The sequence below is a fragment of the Anopheles funestus genome, chromosome 3RL, assembly GCF_943734845.2.
Source record: "Anopheles funestus chromosome 3RL, idAnoFuneDA-416_04, whole genome shotgun sequence".
NCBI lineage: Eukaryota > Metazoa > Arthropoda > Insecta > Diptera > Culicidae > Anopheles > Anopheles funestus.
The window spans coordinates 16294321-16321208 of record NC_064599.1 but is presented as its reverse complement, the minus strand read 5'-3'; the positions used below and the strand labels follow the sequence as shown (position 1 = coordinate 16321208).

At 39.3% G+C, this 26888-nt stretch overlaps 5 protein-coding genes across 7 annotated transcripts in view; 3 read left to right on the top strand and 2 right to left on the bottom strand.

Moving 5' to 3' along the window:
• Positions 1 to 15349, bottom strand: part of LOC125772377 (uncharacterized) — a 36569-nt gene extending 21220 nt beyond the window's left edge. The window contains exons 1-8 of the mRNA XM_049444024.1: positions 15056 to 15349; positions 14670 to 14813; positions 13522 to 13693; positions 13353 to 13445; positions 12546 to 13272; positions 12332 to 12482; positions 12077 to 12263; positions 11699 to 11998 (exon numbers count right to left, since the gene is read on the bottom strand). Coding sequence (XP_049299981.1) covers positions 11699 to 11998; positions 12077 to 12263; positions 12332 to 12482; positions 12546 to 13272; positions 13353 to 13445; positions 13522 to 13693; positions 14670 to 14813; positions 15056 to 15250 — 1969 coding nt within the window. The 5' untranslated portion in view covers positions 15251 to 15349. The remainder of the gene's footprint in view (positions 1 to 11698; positions 11999 to 12076; positions 12264 to 12331; positions 12483 to 12545; positions 13273 to 13352; positions 13446 to 13521; positions 13694 to 14669; positions 14814 to 15055) is intronic.
• LOC125769002 (uncharacterized) lies at positions 323 to 2423 on the top strand. Of its 3 annotated transcripts, none has more exons than XR_007418999.1 (3): positions 323 to 673; positions 1004 to 1372; positions 1436 to 2423. XR_007418999.1 is itself a non-coding variant. In XM_049437367.1 (3 exons), exons 2-3 carry the CDS (start codon positions 1499 to 1501, stop codon positions 1811 to 1813), a joined length of 243 nt encoding a protein of 80 aa, XP_049293324.1. In that variant the 5' UTR covers positions 323 to 673; positions 1004 to 1498; the 3' UTR covers positions 1814 to 2423. The 3 variants fall into 3 exon arrangements, 2 of the variants coding, with proteins under 2 accessions (XP_049293324.1, XP_049293323.1); XM_049437367.1 differs by having other exon boundaries at positions 1004 to 1598; positions 1671 to 2423; XM_049437366.1 differs by having other exon boundaries at positions 1004 to 2423.
• Positions 15350 to 15960: 611 nt separating the features above from the next.
• On the top strand, positions 15961 to 19123 carry LOC125768992 (uncharacterized). The gene is made up of 6 exons (XM_049437356.1): positions 15961 to 17570; positions 17635 to 17964; positions 18044 to 18123; positions 18191 to 18654; positions 18719 to 18852; positions 18928 to 19123. The coding sequence occupies exons 1-6, from the start codon at positions 16818 to 16820 to the stop codon at positions 19042 to 19044; spliced, it is 1878 nt and encodes a 625-aa protein (XP_049293313.1). The 5' UTR covers positions 15961 to 16817; the 3' UTR covers positions 19045 to 19123.
• An 855-nt stretch (positions 19124 to 19978) lies between these two features.
• On the top strand, positions 19979 to 20631 carry LOC125772376 (uncharacterized). Its single transcript, XM_049444023.1, has 3 exons — positions 19979 to 20197; positions 20265 to 20404; positions 20464 to 20631. Exons 1-3 carry the CDS (start codon positions 20110 to 20112, stop codon positions 20629 to 20631), a joined length of 396 nt encoding a protein of 131 aa, XP_049299980.1. The 5' UTR covers positions 19979 to 20109.
• A 952-nt stretch (positions 20632 to 21583) lies between these two features.
• Positions 21584 to 26526, bottom strand: LOC125768991 (nose resistant to fluoxetine protein 6-like). Its single transcript, XM_049437355.1, has 11 exons — positions 26262 to 26526; positions 26019 to 26161; positions 25777 to 25917; positions 25116 to 25281; positions 24911 to 25045; positions 24631 to 24827; positions 24391 to 24560; positions 23964 to 24326; positions 23730 to 23880; positions 23302 to 23634; positions 21584 to 23233 (listed from the first exon to the last, which is right to left on the bottom strand). Exons 1-11 carry the CDS (start codon positions 26386 to 26388, stop codon positions 22979 to 22981), a joined length of 2181 nt encoding a protein of 726 aa, XP_049293312.1. The 5' UTR covers positions 26389 to 26526; the 3' UTR covers positions 21584 to 22978.
• Between the last annotated feature and the right edge of the window lie 362 nt (positions 26527 to 26888).

Sequence of the window (26888 nt, the reverse complement as noted above, 5' to 3'; positions counted from 1 at the left end):
TGATAAAATTGGTGTGGTGATAACGTCCTTTATTCCGTTTATTCCGTGAACAGCGTCGGGCTCGCATAATTGTGACGAAGTGTTGGTGGTGCCACCGAAGTGTTATCTCATTGTGTTTAATGCCGGTCCTCGTGTAGTTTCGTGCAAATCAGGAAGTGATGATGTTGTAGGTGTTTCTGCTTCTCAGCAAGAACTGACACATCTCAACCTATTATTCACGCTAGTTTGCTGCATAACTTTTTTCACTGGCGGTGAATGCCAACATGAACTCCTTGGTGTGCAATGTATGATGGTAAAGGTTTCGATACTACCATCTTTAAATGTATATTAATTTTAAGGCCTTTTGCATGAGTATTGAACGCCCGAAGTTTCTTCACGTATCGAAAAAACTTTTCCATATTTGGGAGGTTGCTGGAAATTGTTCTGTCCGATGCATTAATGGATGAATCGTGAGGTCTGACGATAACACAGTGGTCATCCACAGGGAAAGGACTATTGTATTCGTTACCGTTATGTACTTCTTGTTCGTTCAAAGGTTTACAGACATCCGTAAGTAGCTGTTATTGTGTGAAATAATAACATTGGAAGTTAAGCAAAATGGGGAACTTCTACCATGTGCTGAGTGCGCTGTGTATATTATGCATAGTGTTAATTGAAGGAGAATTTATCGAAAGTAAGTGTGGAATATGGAATTAAATTGCGTTCCTCAAATAATAGAGACAGAGTTAGTTAATTTCAATTTATCAAGGAAGATATCTATGTATAAGAACATGTTGATGGTGAAATTGTGTTTAACAGAAGAACGCTTGTTTCAATTGTTCATATCAAAACCGAAATTAACCTTCACTCGATAAAAACAAACCTTGAACACACATTACCTTTTCTGTTTTGTTAATTCTATTGCGACATAATTGACCTCCACATTTACCACCATCAACCCTTGCCTTGTCCTGTAACCATGCAATGGATGAACGAAAAAAAAACGTTTCAACTTCCACATCAGTGTCTCAGTACCACCGTATGCCGAAGCTGTGGCAGATGGATGATTATGACGAGTGTCTTCAATCCTCTGGACCGAATGAACCGGCCGGTGTGTACTGTACCAGTGCAGTCGTACTGAAACCGGACAATCGTTCCGAGCTTTGGAGATTGATCGAGGTATACAAGAGGAGATCAGTGAAGCAGACATTAAGCTATATTAATCCCGTTTGTATTTTTTCTGTAGGAATTCTCCAGCGACTATAAGCGCCACTATAATCATCAAGTGCTGAAATGGGGCGTATGTGTAAAAAAGTGTCAAAAAGCGATCGAAAACCTATCACCCCAGGCGAGGAAAGGGCTAACGGTGGAAAAGTTCCCGATTGATGTTAGGGTACGGTAATTATGACTTCGTTGGGAAATAGCTGGGTGTAATAAATTCGACGTTTTTTTATAGTACAAATTCGAGGATGGTATCTTGGAAAATGCTGCCACCGATCGAGAAGTGTATGCGGATGTGATGGAAATTTGCATCAACAAGGAGCTGAATGCAACGTATGGTTTGGTGGCCTACACAGAGATACTGACGTGCGATAAATCAACCGATGAGACTGTTATAGGTATGTGGGTGTGTCTCAAACTTGACAACTAATTAAATGCTCATGATTGGTACGTGATTTTCCCGCTTTTAGATGCACTTGATATCTCGTTCTTGATTATTCTTTGTCTGCTCGTAAGCTGCGTGATCCTTTCGTCATGGTACGACAGCTCGATCAACTACAAACTCAGCTCGGAACATTACAAACAAGCGCTCGATAGTAAACGTAAGAATTAAATGTAACGTTCAGTTGAATATCTCATCGATATAATATTCCTTTTCCAACTAAGGTAAAATGGTTTGGGTGTCGTTCTCCATACAGCGCAACTGGTACCGATTAACGTCCCGTGCGCGAGATGAAACGCATCAAAAGCTACGCTGCTTTCAGGCATTTCGATTTATCATAATGTCACTCGTTATCTTTGGCCATGCCACCCTATTTCTTGACGTCATACCGACCACCAATCCGGAAGAGGTGGAGAAAGTAAGTAATCTTTTATTAGTATTGAAACTCGTAGTAGAATGTTCTTCTGCTGGACTGATCGATTTTTCGCTTTACGCCTTTGTTTACGCAAGATGAGGCATAATATCGTTAGCATGCTTCTCATGAACGGTGGGCACATCACGCATGCATTTCTCGCGATGAGTGGAACACTGCTGGCGATACAGGTTATGAGTTTGGCGGAAAGACGAAAGGGTCGTGTGAGCTTCTTTTACATTCCGGTGGCAATGCTCTATCGATACATCAGGTGGGTAAGAATTAAAGGAAAATCTCATTACAGGGTTTTAGGACTGTAATTTTGAGTAGCTCCACAATTATTGCTTCCCCGCTCACTGGGTTTTTGACTACTTAGAAACAATAGATTTCAACAGCTTTTAAGGCTTGAGCTTATAACCTTCCGGCGAACACTTCTAGGCGTGTTTGTCGTTACATTCATACATGTCTCGAAACTAGAGATGCACAAATGGAGTAAGAACGAATGAATGAATTAAGTCTCTCTCATGAGTCAGTTTAAATATCCAAAGAGAGTTGTTATAATTCCTTTACAATGTGTTTTAAACAAATTTTAGTTACGAATAATTAAAAATAAACTTGAAAGTGTCTTTCCACTTCTGAAAGAGGGGTATCACTCATGAAAAAGTTATTTGACACATCAAAATGATATTTATCACTTGAAAGAGTCATGGCTTTTTGTGGCGACCTTTGACTCACTCTTTAAAGAGCTTAGTAGTAGTAGTAGTAGTAGTGTTTGTATATTTCATGGTACATTTTTTTTTCAATAGTTGTGAGTAATAATATACATTTGACAGCGGATTCAACAACATAATTTTTCCTCGCTACATACTAAAAATTATTTGGCAATGCCAGTTAGAATACAAGGATGTTAATAATTACTCGAATTAAACGCAAGAGTAGGGAAAATTTTTCAATAAAACCTACCTAGTTTTGTATCCTTATCCTAATAATTATTTTTGAAAACTACAGACTAATTATTAAACCTAAATTATTCTAATTTTATAGCATTCTGCTATTAACCTTCTCAATAACTTTTAGGTAATTAGGTTTTTGGAGCATAAGGATTGTTAAGAATTCGAGGAAGATTATAGTAATCACGGGGAAGGGATGAGATTTTTCATATAAGTTGTATGTTTATATTGTTATTTCTGCATCTTTTGTTGTAGTTATGATTTAGTTTGCTATTGAATTCTTCGATGGTAGGAATTCGGCAAACTCTGTGTAAAGTTCTAGTTCTGAACCAAGGTGGCACATTTAAAATTGTTTTGAGAAATTTGTTTTGTATTCTTTGCAATCTAAGTTTAGCGCATGGGTCCCAGACTGGAGAGGCATAAGTGATGTTGGGCCGTATAATAGCTGCATATAGCAAGAGCTTATTGTCTAGATTTAACTTGGATTTTTTGTTGAGTAAGCTGTAAAGACTACGAAAGATTTTTATACATTTCACGATTGTGTTTTCAATATGAGGCTTGAACGTCATTCTTTTCTCTAAGGTCATTCCCAGATACTTTACGGTTTGTTTCCAAGGAATGTTTGCATTCGATATTTTAATTTGTCTGTTGGGTATTTTGTTTGAACATGTGAATCGAGTGAAGACGATAGCTTCGGATTTATTATTGTTAATTTTTAATTTCCATTTCTGGCAATATTTTGAATATGCGCTGAGAGCTGTACTTAGGTTATTTATAATTGTGTTTGATTTTTTACCAGATGCGGTTATGGCGACATCGTCAGCATAGAGGTATTGCTTACAATTTTTCATTTTTGGGATATCGGAAATGTATATGTTAAATAATAGCGGAGAAATTACGCTGCCTTGGGGTACCCCGGCACAAGGGGTGTACGATTCCGATGATGTTGAGTTAATGAAAACTTGGTTGTTTCTATTTGTAATGAAGCTTCTTATTATATGTATTAAGTAGTTTGGAAAATGTAATTTGACAAGTTTGGCAATTAAACCATTAAACCATATAGTATCGAATGCCTTTTCTGTATCGAGCAATACAAGACCTGTGGATTTTTTTAGGCTTCTATTTTGTATTATGTTTGTTTTTAATCTTTCTAACTGATGAGTTGTTGATAAACCTGGTTGAAAGCCGAATTGGGCGCTTGGAATTATGTTAAATGTTTCCACATGAGCGCGCAATTTTATGGCGATAATTTTTTCAAATAATTTTCCTAGCCAACTAAGTAAACTAATTGGTCGGTAATTTGAAGGAGTACTCAGATCTTTTCCAATTTTTGGAATAGGGACAACTTTTGCCATTTTCCAACTATTTGGGAAGTAACCTAGCTTAAGTGCACTATTCATTATAAAATTTAATAGTTCAATTGTATTTCTGGGAAGATGTTTTAACATTTTATTGTTTATTTGGTTCATAGCGGTGGATTTTTTACTTTTAATATTTCTGATTGTTTTGATAATATCTTTAGGGTGTATGAACTCAGAAGGGTTAAAATCCGGGTTTAGAAGTAATAATATTCCACCTTTTGGTCCATCCTGCCGATCCAACCTATACACATTATAGTTTGATACGCTAAAACGTTGACCAGGTTTTAAGAATGTTTCTGTGATTGCCATCACATCTATTGAATGAACGGTAAGAAAATTGAACAGGTCGAGTTTTTTGTTTGTATTGCTGTTAGCATTCCAGTATGAAATGTTTATGTGAGCTATATTATCCATCTAAGGGAAACAGAATTTCTGAACAATTTTAAATACGACAATTAACATCGACAATTTTTAAAAACAATTATCGCCACCGAAGACAATTATTATGGCCGAAGTTCTGTCAATTTTTAAACTGCATTACACCGCTTGTATTGGAGTAATACTTCCAACTCACTCTCTGATGGTCAAGTGCAGTTATCGTGCGTAGCACTTTTAGCTCGACCGTTCCTTTGTTGAAATGTAACAAGTACGTAGCCTGTTCGTCATAAGGCTTGAGTTTCATTGATAGTTTTTTTTATAGCCCCTGGAGTCAGTTTCTCTTCCGTTGGATTGGAGCGATGGATTCGAGAATACCAAACGGATTTGAATCCACTTTTTTAACTGATTTGGAAGGATTGCCAAAGAGTTAATATTTGCATCTCTAATTAAAATACTACACCAACATCAAGTGTGGTAAATTATAACTTAACTAGTAAAATATATCATTGGCATAACTGCGTTCAAGAATTGTAAAAACAAAACATTTACAAATATATACACAAGCTCATTTAAACTTAATGCAACTCAATATTTAACAGGGGAGGTTATAAAGACAAACATCGAACACACTGGAGAGTTGAAATCAATTGCTCCTAGTAAAAAAGAATCAATTCAAGTAATCAAAAAAACCCTTTGCTATCCAAAAATTGAATCCGCTAAACAGGAAGAGTTTGGAGCCAACCCGAATTAAATCGAAAAACCGTGCAAAAATTCAACTAACAGACAAATAATTTTATTTAGATTAACACCAGCATATGCGTTTGTGATCTTACTACATGCCACGTGGCTACTTAAGCTGCAAACGGGACCATTGTGGCGTTGGTTTGTCGAAACGGAACAAACATTCTGCCGACGCTATTGGTGGACGAATTTGCTGTACATCAACAACTACGTGCATCCTGACGAATCGGTAAGAGAGTGCATTAGTGAACTTGTGAAGAAATTACACTTTCCTTCATTCTTGACAGTGTGTCCTGCAAGGATGGTATCTTGGTGTTGAATTTCAAGCATTCATCGTAGCACTGATCGTGTTGATAACGATCGTGAAATATCCTCGTGCAAAGATCGCCATTTTGTCGACTGTGATCGTTGCGGCCTACGTCGTGCCAGCTTTTTCCATCTACTACCAAAAGCTGGAGGGAGTGTTTGTGGTTACATTGGAGTGGGTATTCTCCTACCAATTTTGTAAAGAAGATAATACTTGAAACCCATCTTATTCTACTGCTCCCCCATCATAGAGCTCAACGATACTTCTTTTGGTACGACAAATATTTCCTGCAAGCCTACATACCTACGCACATTAATTTTGCCAACTATATGATGGGCATCCTGAGCGGAGTCATCTTTACGGAGCTTCAGAAACGTTCAATAAATCTCGCCAAAAGTAACACGTTTCGTACCGTGTGGTACGTAACGCTTTGTAGCCTTCCACTCTCGATGCTACCGTCGTACATGTTCTACGTGAATGACTTCGAAACTCCATCCGTATGGATGGCGATTTATTTTGTCATCTCGAAGAACCTTTTTGGCATCGGAATTGGAATCATTCTTCTAGGCTCGATCTACGGTGTTAACGGTGTACTGCAGCGAATGTTGAACTATCCGTTTTTCGAACCGTTGGGCCGCCTGACGTACGGTGCCTACCTGATTCATCTATTCGTGATGCACTACATGTTTGTCAGCACGCGTGGACCGGTTTATTATAGTGATACACTCACGGTAACTGATGGAACTGATGAGGTTAATTCAGTTAGAAGATGATACTCATATGCTATTTTCTTTCTTCCTTTTGTAGCTTTCCTTAGTGTTTGGGGCGACGGTGATGTCCTATTTGATGTCATTGTTTCTTTGTTTACTGCTAGAGCTACCAACATCCGCATTGCAGAATCAAATGTTCAGAAGTTTTAAAGGTAGGATTGGTTTAACATTAAAAAAACATTAACTACTTTTCGTAATACCTTAACACGTCTCTTCTTACAGAACCAAAACCGAACCGCATTGATGAGGAAAGTAAAACCAATCAATCCTAAACTGCATCTACATCCGCTTAAGCACAAAATAAAAGACAACTGCAAGTGTATTAGGACCATTTGAAGAATAAAAATAATTCCTTTTAGTTTGGAAGCGATGATTTCTTTGGTGAAAGATAGAATTTCCTTAGAACTCAAAACCTTAAAAAGACAACGGAAACTTTGGATTTAAGAAGTTTTTTAAGTGAATTGTGACTAAGGAAGTTTGAGGAAAAATCTCAACTGTCCTTACGCCACGACTTCAAATCGACGTTGCCCACAAACAACAGCAACGCAACAGCAGACAACAAACCATGCCAAATTTAATAACTGTGAGTAGCCTGATATCAGACAACATTAACTATGGTTAGGAGAAGGTTTGGCACATTCTCCATGTTTTGATGTTTTGTTTCTGTTTTGTCCAATTATTCTACATACTTTTAAACAACTCTACTTTTTCTGTGGTAATTATATGTAAAATTGATCATTCAAGAATTGTTTTATTAATCACTGTCCGAACATCTTTATAATAATTTCTTCATTTCTCGGTCCTGTTTTTCCTACGTTGTGAAATATTAGGAAGACAAAGATGCAGCGTGAACGGTCTATGAGCAGAAAATAGCGTCAAGGTTATGTGGTTCTTAAATTCGGCTGCAGGTTTGCGGAAACGTAGTATCGATCGATTCGCGAATCCGAAAAATGTTGTATACACAGTGCCGAATCAAGTTTCTCGGGGGCCTTTAAAAGAACTGCAGTTGGGGATCTAAGATTAAACCTGACCGCATGTTGTATACACAGTGCCGGATCAATTTTTTTTCGGATGCCCTAAGAAAAGTTTTAGTTGGATTTCCAAAATTAAAGCTGATTGCATTGTCAACATGCATCAGAGAGGTCTATTCTGCAATACATAGGGAAATGAGTGTAGGGATACATTCGAAGAATTAATCAGTTCTGCTCCACAACGTCTCGCTCATGTTAAGCGCGACATTGTATACAGGAAGAAAACATTTTAGAACGCTAACGTCTTGCAAGAAAGAGTTCCAAGAAAGTAAGTCTGTATGAAATGGCGATCTCAATTAAGTTAATAGATGCTTGAGTTAAGCTCATTCATTTTGTATAAGCCATGTCACACGACTCGAAAGTCGACTCTAGACATGAGAGTAATAACTCATTCATGTGAGTTAACTCCGAGTAAGTGACTCTCATAAATGGGTTAATTCTTCGCAGACTATTTGAGGAGCTAATTTTAAAGATCGATAAAACCCCGATTTAAAAATTACGAAATTGTGGTAGATTTATGAAAAGAGAAAATCTAAGTGTAAAATGATATAAGAAAATAAAAAATAAAAGTTTCATCACTAACATTGTAATAGTGTATAGTGACTATTTTTTGTTCTTCACTGTACCATTTTTAATCACACTAAAAACCAAACGATCAAGAACACGTTGTTCATTTCGCCTTATACTGGTTTTATCAATACGTTCAATGTGAGGTCAAAATTTTGTATAAATTTTGTAACCCTATCCAATTGTCAGCAAGGATCGCTGGTCAGATGCTTCGGATCTGTTCGATTGTTCGGTTCTTCTCTTGTCTACGGGGTCTTTGGAAAAACGATTGGATGCTGTGAGGTGGTTGGATGATTGATATAATTGGTGTGGTGATAACGTCCTTTATTCCGTTTATTCCGTGAACAGCGTCGGGCTCGCATAATTGTGACGAAGTGTTGGTGGTGCCACCGAAGTGTTATATCATTGTGTTTAGAGATGAGAATAAAAGCTCTTTTTCGTGAGTCAACTCAGAGTGAATGAGTCGTTATGAGGAGTCAGCTCATTTAACGACTCATTTCGGAGTCATGAAAAAGAGCCGGTATAAACATATAAGTGAAGGTTCGGTCATTTTACTCACTCATGAGTGTAAGCATGTAGTCGTGGTGAGTCTAGTTGCCATAAGAGTAAACACGTGAGTTGAAACGAAAATGGTCGAGTGAGTTGAAACAAAAATGAGTTGAAACAATACCCAAACTAACCAAATGGATATACTGTTCGCTCTGCCTAACTATGAAACCTGAATAAGCGAACAAGCGGGCTAATCTGATCCGCAAGGACATGAAACGGGATCCGCCTCTGATAAGGAGATTTTCAAATTTTTCGATTTTTTTAATTTTTTTTATAATTTTTTATTCTGTTTTTTTATGTAAAGCTTTATTTGAGTGAGAAGAAACTTTTTGCAACCAATTGTCATTAAAATAAATCAATTTAAATTTTTTTGCAAAATTTCTCAAAAAAAAACGTAAGGGGTAAGCCTTATGAAATTTTCGAGTGGAAATTTTTTGTAAATTTTTTTTCTGATTTTTTATTCTTTTTTTAATTTAAAGCAATATTTGAGTGAAAAGAAACTTATTGCAACAAATTCACATTAAAATATATCCCATTTATAAATTTTGCTGAATTGCTCAAAAATGAGGAAAATTTTACATTTTCTCAAACAGGGTATGGAACTTAGTTCCTCGAATAACTTCTGGCACAGACATCTGAGGGCTTGGCCGTCCAAGAAGAAAATGTAGCCATTGGTGTCATCTATCGACCACAGGTTAAAGATTGGCGATCCGTCGGATACCGACAGAGTTATAGGTAAAACTTGGAGCAAAAATGAACCTTACGAAATTTTCTAATTTTTATAATTTTTTATTTTTTATTCTGGTTTTTTTTTTAATTTAAAGCATTATTTGAGTGAAAATAAACTTATCTGAACCAATTTGCATTAAAATAAATCAATTTAAATTTTTTTGAAAAATTTCCCAAAAAAAACGTAAGGGGTAAGCCTTATGAAATTTTCGAGTGAAAATTTTTTTTAAATTTTTTTTTGATTTTTTATTCTTTTTTTAATTTAAAGCATTATTTGAGTGAAAAGAAACTTATTGCAACAAATTGGCATTAAAATAAATCAATTTATAAAATTTGCTGAAATACTCAAAATTTCAACTCACTCGCACATTTTGGTTTCAACTCACTCGCACATTTTGGTTTCTTCTCGTGATGAGTGAACGAAACTCGTTCAATACAAAGTTTCAACTCAATATCTCACTCTTACTCACTTTGCACATCTCTAATTGTGTTTAATGCCGGTCCACGTGTAATTTCGTGCAAATCAGGAAGTGATGATGCTGTAGGTGTTTCTGCTTCTCAGCAAGAACTGACACATCTCAACCTATCTCTCTCTTCTTGGCTTCAACGACCTTACAGTTCACGCCGGCCATTTCTGGCTTACTAGACTTATTTTACCACGTAGCCAGATAGTCAGTCCTTGCTACGGAGGGGACGGTCCGGATGGGATTTGAACCCGGCCCGGCCGTGTGGACTGGCGCCGTTTATCACATGAACCAAATTTGGTAATTTAGTGTTTTAGAATTCTATCTTATGGTTTTTTATGTAGTTCATGATTCATTTGACTGTTTTTCCGTTTCCATCCTTCCAATGTTTTTTTAGCCCCTCTATGGATATCCCCAGTGGCATATACTTTTTACATGCAAAGATCATGTGTCTGGCGGTCTCTGGCATTTCGCATATGTTGCAGTTTGGTTTTTCTACGATCCCCATTTTATGTAGCCAATATTTAGCTAGGTCATGTCCTGCTAGAATTCTGTTCATTTTCCGTATTTGGCCGATATGTCGATTTCTCGGTGCCAAGGTATGCTAGGTGGCCAAGGTAGCCAAGGTATGAGCTCAAAATTGGGTTGGAATTCTTCGATTTTTTTCCATTTTCTGCGCACATGTCCTGGTATTACTTTTTTGTGTCCTCTATCATTTTATTTCTACTTCGGTTTATGGCATCCTCCATTCTTATCCTGTTTTTAATAATATCTGGTTCATATATACCTTCTTTCGCTAATCTGTCTACCATTTCATTTTCTGCAATTCCTAAATTCCCTGGGATCCATCAAATTTCTGCTTTGGTTAGTTTGGCATGTTTTAGTATGTTGTGTATCGTTTTTCCTGTGTGTGTTTCTTTTTGTGATTTTTTAATTATTTAACATGCTGCTTGGCTGTCCGTGTGGAGGATTGGTTTAAGGATTTTTTTTTTCATGTGCTATTTCTAATGCTTTTTCTATTGCAGCTATTTCAATGCTTGTTATGGATGTTATGTTTTCCATTTTGTATTTGTATGATGAATTCGTGTCGTGAGATGTTATGTGTATTTCTATAACTGCACCTTCTGTAGATTTACTTCCATCAGTAAAAATTATTGGATATGTTTTCATTGCTTCTTGGATTGCTTTTCTGTATTCATTATTCATTATTCTTTGATCACTTAGGTTCTTCTTGTTTAGTCCTTCGTCATTTTTGATTGTGACTTTCACATTTTGGTTTAGCTCGTTTAACGTCATTTCTTCCATATTTCGTATAGTTTCTCTATTATCTTCGTACAGTTTTTCCATGTAATTCATTTTTAGTTATTTTCTTGTTCTGTGTTTGTCAAACATTTTTTTATGTATTGGGGAATGTGTTATAGTTTTAAAGAGCTGTTTTGTGGCCAAGCACATTTTTCTACAATTAAGAAGGATTTCTGAATTTATAGCGTATAATGTGTTTAAGGGCGTAGTTTTGGTGCATCCTGATACTTTCCTAATATAATAGCAACAGAAAATGTAGAGGAGTTTAAAAGTATGTAGAATAATTAGACAAAACAGAAACAAAACATCAAAACATGGAGAATGTGCCAAACCTTTTCCTAACCAATGTAAATGTTGTGTTGTATTAGGCTACCCACAATTATACGCAATACATGTTGGCCATACCATACAAATGAAAAAAAAAAAATTTCATAATTTCTCGTCAAAAAATAAAAATCGCAAATCAAACCCCCTAGAGGCTGTACCAGTAATATTAGTGCTCTTTTTGCTTTTGCTGCGATGTTATCCTCTGCACAGGACACATTTGGTTTATGAGTGGTTTAACAAGTTGTATTAAAGGCTGTTCGATGGTGAGAAACACTAACAGCCCGCCGATAAACGCTGCCACGGTCACAATGTACATGTACATTGCAAACATTGGTACGGTGATGGTGGTGTTGTAGTTTTGATTCAACAGTATAAACCGCATTACCACGTCGTGCAGTACGTAAGCACTGTACGTAAGCTTGCCAAGTGTAGTCAGCAGCTTGCTGCTGAGAATTTTGCGTATGATACCTGAAATAAAAAAAAAACAACGTGAGAAATAATTTAAAACTTCACACCCTTTCGGTACTAAATGCAGTCACTGCTTGCCTGGAGGTGTGATAATGCATCGGACGAAACAAACGGCCACAAAAATACCGATAATATTCCGATAGAGCGCACTGTACAGGGATATCCAGAGGTTTGGTTTCGGCACATCGATAGTGTACCACAGGGAGGTGGACATGATGACTCCAACAAGAATTGGTGTCACACTTCTATCAACAGTTTGATAAAGCTAGAAAGATATTTACATAATATAACATTTGGTTTAAAGTGCTGTTGGTGACTTCGAACACTAATTACCAACGAATGTTGCAGTTGTATCCGATTGTTCTTGATCGCATGGTAGAGATATCCGGCTATTACACCGAATAGATAGCATCCGGTGTTTGCATAGCTGGGTAAATAAACTTGCCGTATCCAAGGTTCGTGCATGACTATAAATTTTACTTCACTGCAAAAGACAATTGAACCGTATGATTACAAAGACAGGAGACGGGAGAAACCAAAACCATACCTCAGCTTCACCGGCAACACAGGATGCAACCTGTGCTGATGTACTATTAAGGCCGGTATCGCAAAAGACACCAGCACACCGCACAGAAACACCGTACCAACATGCTTAGGCCATCGATGGATCATTAAAAGTAGTGCCAACGCCATCAGAAACAGTTGCAGATCGGCCGCTAAATACCAGGTGTGCATCAGGCAGAGCTCCTTCGGCCACGGAAAGTTGTTAACGAAAAGTATATTAGCCCACCAGTTCTGGCGGCAGATTGCATTCTCGGCCGTAAACAGCCGGTACCCGTTAAGGTTAACGTCGAAGCGTACGTTAAGGCTGACGGAAAACAGCAGAAAGTATCCATATACGGGCAGAAGACGAAGCAATCGGTTCAGTATCCTGTTTGCAATGTACCGGGCATTAATTGGGCTTTTTTCAGCATCGCGTAGAAAATTCACACTCAGCAAATAACCACCGATCGTGAAGAACACCTGCACCAGGAACGCATTCGACGATAAGTAGATCAGCATTGGAGTGAAGGACAACATTGTCTCCAGCTCACCATAGTTCTGTAACGGAGCGGCGCTTGCTATTAGGAAGTTGTGCAAGATAATTACAAGATGGTTAATGATCACGCGTAATCCATCGATGTACAATAGATCCCGGTGCAGCGTAGAGTCCGGTTCCGCCCTCAAACGTATCCAGTTACGGCGCAAGGAAAATGCGGAAATAAAAACATTATCTGAAAAGAAAGCATAATCTCGGCGGGTAAGAGAAGCAGCAAGTTTACGAAAGTTGTCATTTCCATCATCCGTTCCATACCGCGGTTGATACCGCTAACATCTAGCAGCGATGTTAGAACTAGTGTTACTACCAGCGTCCCCGAAACAGCAAGAAACAGCACCTCCAGTGTATCTTTATCGGAGAACGGAAGGGAAAAACAGGTTGTAGTTACTGGCAAGCCACCGTTCTGCGCGTTGCCATTACTCACCGAACGGACGGGCCGTTTGTTTGGTCGCTTTGGGTCGACAGTACTCAAGCGCAGTGTAACCGGTAATGTTGTAACGCGTGCGGAGTCGTTGGTTTATGCACACATTTACGAGCGTCTCGTACCGGCGCTTATCGTCTTTCATCGTGGGAAACAGCTCGCTCGGAATCATGAACTAAATAGGCGAATTAAGCAATTTAACTAGATTTGTAGTTCACGGTTATTGGCTGGCATATTTATCTTTTTTTCTCCCTCTCTCTATTTTTCTATCTCTCTCTCATTTTCTCTCTGAGCTGATAGTGAAGGACACGTGAAAGCTATACAGATACGATGCATTTGCTACTAGTTTTGATGATCGATTGTATCGATCGAGCCGATGCTTTTGAATGATCTCGTCAGAATCAAGTGCTCATCTCACGCTTGGCTGAGAAACAGTGTGAAAGTTGCATGCGTAGAATAATCGACTTTCTTTACTAATTCATTGCTGTTCTAGGTGGTACATGAATGATGGCAATTATTGTTTTTCAACATTGTGCAATTTGATTACAGCAACAGCAAAAAACAACGTTTTAATTAATTTTAAATTATTTGCTTTGTAGCGTACAAGCGAGAGCGTGGATCGATCGGCTCAGCTTTTGAAATGAAAATATCTTAATAACTTAAGTTCTTTTAACATTTAGTTTGTGTTTACCTGGAGTTTATGGATACGATTCTTCTAATTCTCAAACAGAAGTGCTAGTTCTTTTTTTTATGTTCCTCCTTCGACCGTCATGACCGAAAAGATTGATCATGTTAATTCAGCCAAAATTTCAATGCAGACAGGACATTCGTCTTGCTTAGTCTACCATTAATCACCGCACCATTGAACGCAACTTGCTTGATAATTCGTATTTAAATCTACCCAACATTTTAACAAGAACAATCATTGAAAATCACCTCTCAAACTAACAACGTCAAAAAGAATTTTCACGAAAAAAGAAAAATTTAAAATCGGTTCCATATGCATCAAATGCGTTGCACAGAAAATAAAAAAAAGGAAAACAATCACTACCACTTTAATCGAACATGAGAAGCATGATTTTAATACATTTTTTAAGCTGGATAGGAACTTTGGTCAATTTAGTGAACATAATATTTCACACCATACGTACGGTAAAGTTGACCGGAATTTCTGGTTGATAAAGTGACTCCTTCTGGGTTGCAGTTAAACCTGCCAAAGCTTTCTCACACTCGCGCAAACAGACTCCCAGCTCGAGATGATGTACTCTGTTTTTGTAGACGATCCGATCCATGTTCTGCACAAAGCGAAAGAATTTTTCATTAATAAATTATTGTTTTTCCTATCATCCATTTTGCGGGTTTGCAGGCAAACACCTCAACAGACTACTTATAAGAACGAAACTAGGATTAGGAACGTGACGCACAAAAAAGCCCCTAGTAATAAAACAAATATCTGTATAAGCCACTAGCTGTGATGCTGGTTTTGTTTCCGGGCGAAACACTGTCACGCTTCCACCAAAAAACGAACATCACCTACCTCTGTTTGTGGCACAACGAAATTGACCGGATATTGATCCACCCGCAGTACACTTCGGCCGTAACAGTACACGGACCCTTGTGTCTCACAGTGGGCAAAGTCATCGTAAAGAAAGATCGGTGGCACAGAATGTGGCTCACTGCGGACTATTGCAACGGTGGCCAGGAGTACTAGTAGCACCACAATATGTTCCATTACCACGCAGCGCACCAGAACGCGTCCTATCGCGGGAATATGTTCTCCGAAAATGCCATCGATAAACTGAACAACGTTCGACCGTACTGTGGGCCTAGGTCTAGGTCGATTAGTTTTGCAATGGTAATCGCGAGGTATAAGCCATTCTACCAGTATTGGTGCTATGGAGGCTGATCTGTGCGATCGATGCACGGTACGTTGGCGAGAAATTGTTCAGTGATTGCGTTGTACGCCACTCTGATCATGTCAGACGGAGCCAAAGCTCAACCGTAAGGGGAAAGCTAAAAGTCAAGCAAACGAGATCGTGTTGTAATTGCAATGAAACCGATGGCCCAAATCGAAAGGGTCAACTGCTGCTCTAATACACCAGATAGTGAACTCCATGAACTTCAGCGAATATAGGTAATTGTAAAACTAGGCAAACTCGTTCAAGGTAAAGGCCATGGTTAAAAGCTACAGAATATATATTTTTTTGTTTTTACATATTTTCTCTTGATTATTTTCCCCGCCGACCAACCGAAGGGCGTAATGCTTAAACATGCAAAAATCACTAGTTAAAAATTATGTTCAAAAACAATTGCAAATTGCATTCTGCAAATGACAAACAAAATCCCTTAAAGCGAGCTCGATTACGTCGCGTCGCAAGATTGTGGCACGTGCTAAGAGCAAAGGGCCACATCAAGGTAATGCCTTCACTTTACGCCCTCTAACTTAACCTCTGGGTCACTCGCAGACAGACGAGTTCAAAATCATTCATTTTATGGGCTCTTAACTGTAGCTGCAAAACAATGCGGTCTCGAAAACAGGGAACATGAGGGAGCGGTAAGCGACGAACGGCGGTAAACAAACATTAAATCAGGAAGTTTATAGTCCCACCCTCCCCCACGCGTAATCGACTATTCAAACAACTTGACATACTCGTTGCGTTCCAGTGTGGAAAGTGCAACCTGTCCAGCCCGCATTGCTTGTGTGCGGTTTTAAATTGTGTGAGTTTGTGAGATCAGTTCAATCTTAATGTCTGACGATTGGCGGTGATGCGATGATAAGTGGATTTTTTTTCAAATTATGAAAATTATTTGAAGTGTCATAGCAGTGAGTACGCTAGCTTTCTTAAATACGCAGCAGGTTGAAGCTTCGATTCCGTAGGAAATATATATAAATTTTTTATATTTATCTTTTCGCCACTAAAAGTAGCTTGTCTGCAGTCTCGTCCATTCATGCCAATCCGTATCGTGAACGAAAGTTTACAAACTTAACCACGTTTTCCAACGGTTTTTTTTTTGTTTTGTTTTGTTCACCCGTTCAAAGACACTCAGCGTCGGTTTACTTCACTGGCAGGAATTGTACTTAGCATAACAACAAAAAATCAATACATGCGTAATAACTTCTAGGTCTTCACCCTCACACATTCACCCAGAACCGGCAAAATCACTATGAGCGGCATCAGTAACTGATAATTATTCCCTTGAGTTGGTTGGTTTGTGTTGGGTGTAAAGTTTTTTTTCATTTTCCACACCAGCATCAGTGTGTTCTGATCGTTTGCAGCTACCAGTAGGTCGAACTGAAGATGAACTTCAGCAGTAAAGTTCTAGTAGTAGCGTTACAAATTGTGATCCTGTCGGTGTATTTTGTATCTCCCGAAAATTATGATAAACAACCGGCACTGTACGAACTTGACGATTGGAACAAGTGTAACATAGCACCGACCCGTGATTGGTACTGCATTGTGCGTGTACTACTGACAGGTGATGCAGTGACGAGATCTAGTTCCGATTTTGAAATTAATGATCTGAAGCGATTCCGAAGAACGCTTCTAGATAGGGGCATTTGTTTGACCGCTTCACAAAGGGATGCAACCAACGGTAAAGATGCATTGCCTAGAAGCAGCTTTCCGGCATCATGGAGCAAATTCGATCGCTATGTGTTGAACCGTACGTACTTTCCTTCTGCGATGCATCCGGATATGCAGGCGGAGCAAGCAACAAGTGTTGTGATTAATCGCCGACTAGTGGCACAGTACCGTGGATTGTCTGCGTACACGGAGATAGAGTACTGCTTGAAAACTGATCCAAAGCCCCAGTTCGAGCAAGCGATAGGTGTTTTACTAGCGATAGCACTAGTGCTTGGCTGTGTTCTCTTATTCAACGCTCGTCGATGGTTCGCAAAAGAGTTTGCTCCCCGAACGGAGGATAAATCAATCAAGCAGTTCGCTTTGTTCGATATGTACAAATGCTTCGGTTCGGTTGGGGTAGTTCTAGCACACTGTTGCCTTTTCGGACCATTTCTGATGCCGATGAGTAACATCGAACTGTTGGAGGAAGTGAGTTACAACAACGGCAGAAACGCTTGTATTTGATAGTCTGATCACTTACCTACCCCACTAGTCCATAGCTCATCCGAACGTGAAACTGTGGCGTCTCCTTTGCCCGTTCCTGATGCTGGCATTCTTCACGATGAGCTCCATGCTGCTTACGGTGAAACTGTTCCACACCAATCCGACCGATCGACCTACATTCGGCGCAATCGTTATGAATCGTTTGATAAGGCTGGTACCATTGAACCTGCTGATGGTCACATTCTCGACGTTCGCGTATGATCGCTTTATCGGTGGTGGACCACTCTGTGCCCGTCAACTGATCATGGAGCAAGGTTTTTGCCGATCATACTGGTGGATGAACGTGCTGTTCATGTCCAACTTTAATATGAACAAACCGGTAAAATGGCATTATTGTGTGTGTGCTTTGTCCAACGATCGAGATGGGGCAAAACATTCATCTTTGTGGATCTTTACAGTGCTTGCCGGACTCATGGTATGTTAGCGCGGATATGCAACTGTACGTACTGATCGTATTGACGATAAAGACAATATTCAGGTAGTTTATAAATAGTATTTTTATTCGATTTAATCATTTTGCTAATTATTTTATCCTGTGTTTTTAGACTACCAAAACACACCACCATGATCGTTGCGTTTATGGTTGCATGTTCCTTTCTAGGACCATTCCTTACAATACTGTGGACTGATTTTGATCCCGTAGGACCGGCCAATTTGCATGAAATGCGTTTCTTCTTGCTCGGAAGCGATTTCATGAGTAAGCTATATACACCCTTCTACAACAACCTTGCCTGGAGCGTGAGTGGCATGATAGCCGGGATCGTTTATGATCGTTTTCAACGCTCAGTTCCTAACTCTGAAAATCAAAAGAAGATATTACATTACTTAAATGTTACGGTTTTAATGTTACTGGCAATTCTCGGACTGTACATCTCTGCTACAATCGCAGCATCGAACGGCGAGCCTCAGAACAATCGTTGGTGGTTAGCAGTTTGTTATTCCACGTACAAACTTTCGGCTGCATCTTTCATCGCTGCTTTCTTCTTGCGCATTTTACTAGCAGAGGAAGGTATACTGGTCACATTTCTTATATGATATATAATATATTACTGATCCGATTATTGCACCTTTAGCGATTCTCATCCCACCGATCGTGAGAATCGGCGCAACACTTTACTACTGTGTTTACTTTACACATTTTCCCATCATGCGAATCGTTTATGGCAGTGACATAGTGAAGGAAACGATAGTAACACCGTGGTTGTTGGTAATGAAACAATTGAAAAATTGTTTTGCAATTAGTAATAAATTACACGCTAATATGTTGTTATTTATTTTTAAGGTTCAAAAATCGATAAAAGTGTTTGGCATCACGTACGTACTGTCCGTCCTGCTGCACTACACGTACGAAAATACAGCAATCAAGATGCTGCGACGGATGTTTTTCAGGCGAGCTTAAGTTTTCCGGGACATTACCATTAAAACAAATAAGATTTCTATGGGGCTGTTAATACATGTTACCGTTATTTTGTGTGCAAGTGTTAATTAATTCATTATTTCGTTGAATAATATTCAATAAACTAACCGCTGTAAATAATAAATAATATATTGACAAATCCCACCAAAAATTCCGTTAAAAAACGTGTTAAACAGAAACCAACCGATTCTTTCAAATGATTTTAAACATCGACAACACGGATAATTGAGTGTCGACATACGAATGATCGTCGTTCATTGTTTGATTCGCAACGTGCTTCGCTCAGATCGTATAATGCGTGCGTAAACGACTTGGATGCGAGTTGCGCGGGAAACCGCTTTTGAAAAATGCAGCGGCTCTCAACTCTATGTAAAGCATTATGCGGCGATCTAGGATAATTTTACAATTTTTATATTAAATAATTTTAAATAAGTTAAAAAAGTGTAAAAAAAAGACTTTTAATCTTATTATACATCATGGGCAAGAAGGTAAACCATAAACACGTGCCTGACTTTGATTATTGACTTTGTAAAATCACACAAACATAAGGAATGGAAAAGACAGTGACACAGATCAACCTCAAAGTTTGGATTAAGTGAAAATTCAAAAAAAAATCTTTGTTCTTTTATTTGTCAATTAAATTGTAAAATTCTACAACACGAATACTATTCTACGCATTCCTTGAAGATGAAACCTAATTTGGGGTGAGTTAAGTAGCTTCTTCATGGCGTAATATTCAATACAACAAAATAAAAAAAAAGTTTTAAAAAACTGTTTCAGGACAGTATCGCCTGTAACGAACCAATTCTAACGTTACCACATGCACACATTTGCAGAAGATTTCGAAGGCTCAAGGTGAAGTAGCCATCTCGAGCCCCGGGTAGTTTGAGTTGAGTGATCAGAGTAAATAAATAAAGCATTTTTTTTCTCCCGATTCAACAACACAGCCAAGCTGCGGTATTGACTGTGTTCCGGGTTTGTCCAAAAATTCAACGATTCATATCCATTTCAGCTTCCGAACGGTACACATCGCCCTTTCCGGCAACCATGAGGTGGCAAGACGTAGTTATTGTGCGAGTTATTTTATTCTCAGCGTTTGTGTCTCAGTGCTGGTCTGTTGCGATTAACACTAAAGGTGACCCTTGTTATATGTTATACCTTACGTAAAGAAATTTTTACAAAAGTGTCTGTATGTGTTGCAGATGATTACGAGCTTATGCCGCCACTGTTTGAATATGAAAATGTGACCAATTGTTTCGAACAATATCCTACGAGCGTTTACTGTGTCGTCAAAACAGTTCTGACACCTAAGGAAGATTCTAAAGTATGGTACGCCATAGAGGTAAGTGTAATCTTCGTTATTGTGTTATCATAAAATTCTCATCTAGCTCTGCTTTCTAGAAATATTCCAAAAACCCTTCCTACCACGAACACTCACTTCTGGACCGGGGATTGTGCGTAGATGCTTGCGTTAATCTGGTGAACAGCTTAAATTCTTCCACCATACCCACATTCGATACGACACGTATTACGGTGGAACCATACGTAGGTGTTTGCCTGTATGCTTGAGTGGCTATTGTCAAGTGTTTACAATGGTGTGTTTTTTTTTTGTCGTACCTGCAGCATCTTCTTTCGATCCCCTCAGAACGAGAGCTTCCTCAACATCAGACCCGGTACGGTAGGATCCTCAATATCTGTGTAAACTATTACCTTCAAGAACAATACAATTTGTCCGGATATTCGGAACTCGAAAGATGTATCACTGCCGAGTCCCATCGTCCTGCTATTGATGTGTATCATGTGCTGTTCCTATTGATTGTTGTGCTTCTGAGTGGTGCGGTTTGCTATGGCACCTATACCGATTGGCACTGCAGTATGATCACTTCCAACAATAATAATGAAACTGAAGAGACAACAGCACAACGACATACTGCCCTTGGTAGTCTTTGGAGGGAGTTCTCCCTTCGCAGAACCTGGTCACAGCTGGTGGCCGCACCAAAGTCTAAACTGCAGCGAGATTTTGCTTTCGTTGAAATCTTCCGCATGCTGTCGGTGTTGATCATTCTTGCCATTCACGTTTCCATGTGCTTTACGGCAGGACCGACGGCAAACATGCGTCCGTTGGAGGAGTTTTACGGTCTGAAGCTCTCATTGGTCGCTGTAAGTGTGTTTCCCTTTCAGGTGCATACATTTTTCACGATCAGTGGTGTAATGCTGGCAGTGCATTTTTTGGAATATGCCACATCGAGGGCGAACCGTATCGGTTGGTCATTCTTGTGGAAAGGGATTGTAATGCGCTATGTTCGGATTTTTCCCGTCCTGTTTGTAATGTGGCTGTATCAGGTGTCCTGGTTTGATTGGTTTGCACGAGGACCGGGGGATTATAGATACTTTGGTCTCGAGAAAGATAACTGTCGCACGAATGGATGGCTTAACTTTTTGTTCCTCAACAACTACTTTAAGTATAACAACATGGTAAGAAGCCTTAGCAGAGTTTCTAACGTAACGCAAATATGAGACATATTTTTTATGTTATTTTATTTTCATGAAAGTGTATGCAACAAACATGGCACCTGGCAGCCGATTTTCAATTCTTTCTTGCTGGACTTCCCTTACTGTTGCTGATCAATCGCCATCCACGTATGCTTTGGCCGGTTGTAACCGTCACAACCATCTTTTCATTTGGAGCTCCTATCGTTAATCTTTATCATCACAAACTGCCGGGAGTTATTCTTACTAATTTCAAGTAAGTATATTCGGTCACTATTTCTTGTAAGTGTTAAACAACTTCAACTCCTCTTCAGGCAACTACGGTTTGTGTTTTACGCTCATCCGGCCCTTAAAAATGACTACATGCTAGCGCATCCGCACACCTGCAGCTACTTCAGTGGACTATTCGCTGGTTTAGCATACCATCGCTATCGAACAGCTGCGGTTCCTGTTCTGTCTGGTGGAAAAATTGCATCGCTCTTGAAATGGGTACCACCGACGATGGTTCTACTGCAAGCCATTTTTTCGCCACTGTTCTATGGTTTAGACTACAGTCAGCCGATACTTTGGAATGCGGTCTATGGTGCGATTCATCGCTGCTGTTGGGGTGCCATGTGTGCGACGGGCATTCTGTACGGTGCAACGGTATGGCAAGGACGTCACTCATGGATCCACTTTCATCCAATACTCCAGACACTCAGCAAGCTATCATTCGGTGTGTTTATGGTGCAGTTTAATGTGCTAAAGAGCCTAACGCAAAATGCTACCGGCACCGGGATTGATTTTAGTTGGAAAATTTTCGTAAGACTAGCGCCCAATGAAACAGCTAGGTACGTTTATATACTTCTTACACAATTTTGCTGCTGCTTCTTTTTACAGTTTAAATCTGTCGCCTATACGTGGATCGTTTGCTACGCTATTGCACTTGTACTAGCATTGATGGTTGAACTACCAGCAGCGGCCATTTTTAAACGAATGTTTGGTAAGAAAATCACTGTTTATACAGTATTTGAATTTAGCAGCAACTGTTTTAACATTTGTAACTTCAACTTTTACAGGAGCAACCAAACCTCAACAATTTAACAAGGAAACGAACCAAAATTCCTTAAAAACAGAATAAAGAAGCTGATCATGAAGATGGTTATCGGAACAAACTGTTATCATCAAATAAGTCTCCATCAGTTTGTTACAATATTAACCTCTTACAATTATTCTAATGCACTTTGTGGGCTTCTTATCTACAGGATCTTTTACAGATGCAAAGAGAAAATAAATGAAGGATGGTATCTTGTCAATCAAATTACAGTGACAGCACTCTCCAATTGTGAAATTTCTATTCAAAAATCTCTTTAGTAAGATGGCTGCAAATAGTTATAAAAATCTCCTTATCAATGGATTTTCTATAATATTAAGCAAGTAATACAATCTATTCTGTTGCCCGCTGTATGGTGGAACCATTTTTTATGGGTTTTTCGTTCTGTTTCATTGTACCGGGACCCATTACGGAAGATATCACGGAAATGTTACTCGATTGAACCGCTGTTACTGGCTCAGTCTTACGTTGTTTATCGGAAGAACTTAATAACAGCTTGAAGAGAACATCAAACGGTTTCTCGATGAAGATGAATGCTACTAGTGCAATTGCGTATGATAAGATGAATGTTGAGCAAAACGTTGAAATCTAGCAAATTGGAAAAGAGTTATGTTGATCAATCGGGTTATCAATTGCTATAAGATCACCTAACTTACAATCAGTTGAACATTGATCCGTGTATCCTCTGGGTAGTTACCGAAGACTATCTTTAGTACCGACATCTGCACGAGATAGAATGCAAAACCGAGTCGAGCCATTACACGGCTAAGAGTGTTCCCACTAAACCATCGACGAAGGGCTGACTTTCGATTGCTGAAAGTAAGCAAGAGCAATGCCATCGAATAGAACGAACCTATGGATAGTTTATGCACCCCCGATAGAATTGCCATCCAGACGGAAGGTTTCTTGAACTGCATCATGTTGTAGAGCGGTGCCTGCAGAGCAAAACCGATGATCGATATGAACGCCAAGGTAAACACATTTCTTATCTACAAAAAAAAAATAAAAATTGCGTGTTTATTTGTTAGCTAACTCCCTTTCTACCCTTGGCACTTTGCAATGAAACTCCTGAAAGATACTTTACCGTAGCGATCGGAAGTGTCAACTCTTTGCGTTTGATCTTATAGTACAGTAACCCTGCAATCATGCCGGCAAAGTAACTGCAACAGTGCGTTTCCGTTGCTTGGTATGATTTGACGAAATACTCATCATACCACAGTTGATATTCGTTTCCTCTGTGAATTATGGATTAGAAAAAAAAATCATAGCTAAACCTTCTACACATGCGTTCGACTCTGAAGTTACTGATAGTACTTACTTCATAGTCAGTGGCATCATTGCATCCATAGCGTACACGTACGTGTTGATCATGGGCAGGACGAAACCTGCAACGCTCAGTGAAACTGCTGTCCAGAAGGTAGCTTTCGGAAACCGCCACAGTAAGGTCATCACCATCAAACCTACAACGAACAGTTGAAAGTCAGCAGCCAAATACCAGGTGTGTATCAGACACTGTTCCTCGGGCTGGTAGTAGTTGTTGATGTACAGGAAGTTGATCCACCACTTTCGGCGACAAATTAGCCGTACTTTGGGCATAATTTTGTAAGCGGCTGGAGTCGTCAGGAAAGTGTCGTAGCGTGATACCGTGAATAGCATCAATACGGCGTACACTGGAAGTGATCTTTACAATCAAGACGTATACAGCGTGTTAATCTAGCGATCATCTCTGCAACGAGACCGCTTACCTTAGATAACGATTAATTAAACCTTGCCATAGTATGCTGATGCGGAACCGTTTATTTTCCGTGTGGTCTAGAAACTGCACCACCAGCAGAAGCCCACTGATGCAAAAGAACATATCTACTTGAAATGGGGCTGTGGAGAAAAACATCTGTGCCAGTGGATGGGCTGAAAACTGTACGTTAGTTTGGAAAGTTTAAAAACATTATCTTATCGCCAACAAAAACGAAAGTACTTTATTTTACCTGCTCCATCGCCAATGGGTTCTGGGCAGTAAACATAGCCATGCCGATAAACACGTGCATCAGCAGTATCATGCTCATCGTCAGGACGCGTACCTGATCGAGAAAATTCAAATCCTGCTGATACTGGGTGTGTGTAGCCTTGTACGTTAACCGCATCCAATTTCTGCGGATCGAAAATGCAGTCACCAGAGTTGCCACTGTGAACGCAAGTAATCAGCTAAAGTTCGATAAGTGTGGAGTTACGGCACGTTCCTTACGGATGTGTTTGGAGTGAACATACCACGGCTTTTGAGCGTCTTTCCGTAGTGATTCTCATCGGTGGAGTTTCGCGCAAGCCAACTATCGTAGCACTGTGAACCGATCACCAGCAGAAGCAGCACCACAAGCAGTGTGATGTAAGAAATATCAAGAATATCTGCAGGAAACAAAACCCCCGGAATGATCATAAATCTTTTTTTTTGTATAAAAAAGGCGCACAAACATACCCATTGGACGTTGCCAATTATCATTGGTAGTACATTCTTCTATTTCAGCATATCCACTAAGGTTATAATGTGTTCGAAGGTCGTAATTTTGGCACACATTGATTAGGTGACCATAGGTTTGACGGTAATGGGTTACATTAGGAAGCAACCAATCCGATATTATGTACTGGAAGATAAAGAATTAAAAATTCAAAAATTCAAAAGGCAATTTGGGTTCTACGCACTAATTGGTTAAGCAAATAATTGTTTTCTTTATGCTCCTCGCCAATTCATCGTTCTACGCACTAATTGGTTAAGCAAATAATTGTTTTCTTTATGCTCCTCGCCAATTCATCGTTATGCTAATGCAATAAAGTTATATGATTACGGTTCGTACGCCTGAAGGTATGCAATATAGCAGACCATTCGAATAATTAAGATTAGTTAGCGACTCTCAGAATTGTTGCTTAGACTACACATATGAATTTTCGAAAATGTTTCGAAAAAAAACCTTGATTGCATATTTATAAATGTTGCTAAACCAGGGTAACTTTTAAACTAGAACTTGAACAAGAACTAGAGCTTAACAATTAGAACTTTGTGCAGCTACTCACTTCCCTTAAAAGTGATCTTTAAATCGGCGAGTATACAAGCATAATATGTGAAGCTCTAAATAACCTACCCGTTTCGACACGTTAAACTTTGGCTCGTAATATCTGTCTGCCATCGAGCCTAATGTTTCCAACACGCGGGAACACTGTTCAAGACACACGCCACGCGTAAGCACATCGTGATTGTACTGGAACGTGTATTTGGAGTATTTCTGAAAAAAAACACAATACCCAATACACAAAAGCACAAAACCCCAAAACAATTAATCACCGTAATCTTCAAGGCGCAATAAAATTTGTTTTCACTTTTTACTTTAATAAGTTTCCATATTTCGGAACGGCTGTCCGGTTTGATTAGAACCTTCGCGATACAGAATACACCGGCCGGTTTGTTGTGGAGACACTGCTCAATACTATCGTACACCTGCAGTTGCGGAATGTTCCAATATTCACTCTCTGGGAAAGAGATCATAAAAATCGATCACACACACATATATGAAACATTTTGAATTAAGAACTTTAACTTCATATCGGAATTCTAACAAACGAATCTCACTATTATATCCAAACAGCACATCAAATGCATCCACGGCAGCTACATGCCATGCGACATACACCAATAAGATCACAGAACGAAGCATCGGGGATGTGAAATTACGTTGGCCACTAAACTTAATCGTCATATTTGGAATATCACCAAATTGTAGGATAAGTATCGCGTATCCTAGACACAACAGTTTTAACCACCAGGACTCAGAAATGATCTCTCAGAATGAAGGACTTCAACGACGATGTGATGCGCTTCAATGTTCAGCGGCGACTGGACGACTGAACTGGGCAGAGAAATGATCGACGCCGATCTCGATCTCGGGCGCTGCAACTATAATGGCGTGGAGATCTCCTTTAGCAAAAATCGTATCCCAACAGACAGGTGTTGTGCAGGTGTTTATGACGTACTGCTTCTGTTCTAGCGACCAGACTCTCTGGATCACCATATCGAAAGGCAGGTTTTCCCTCCATTCTCTCTTTCTTCGTGTGCTTTACAGCTTAGCTCTGGTCTGGGCTTAGGGATGGTGTCTAAGTCGGAAGTTTTCCTTCACTTTTTTAAGTCTGTGTGGCATTTAACTCTTTCACTCACACAACACAAAACGTTTTAATCATAAACAAAATGCATCCCCAGAAA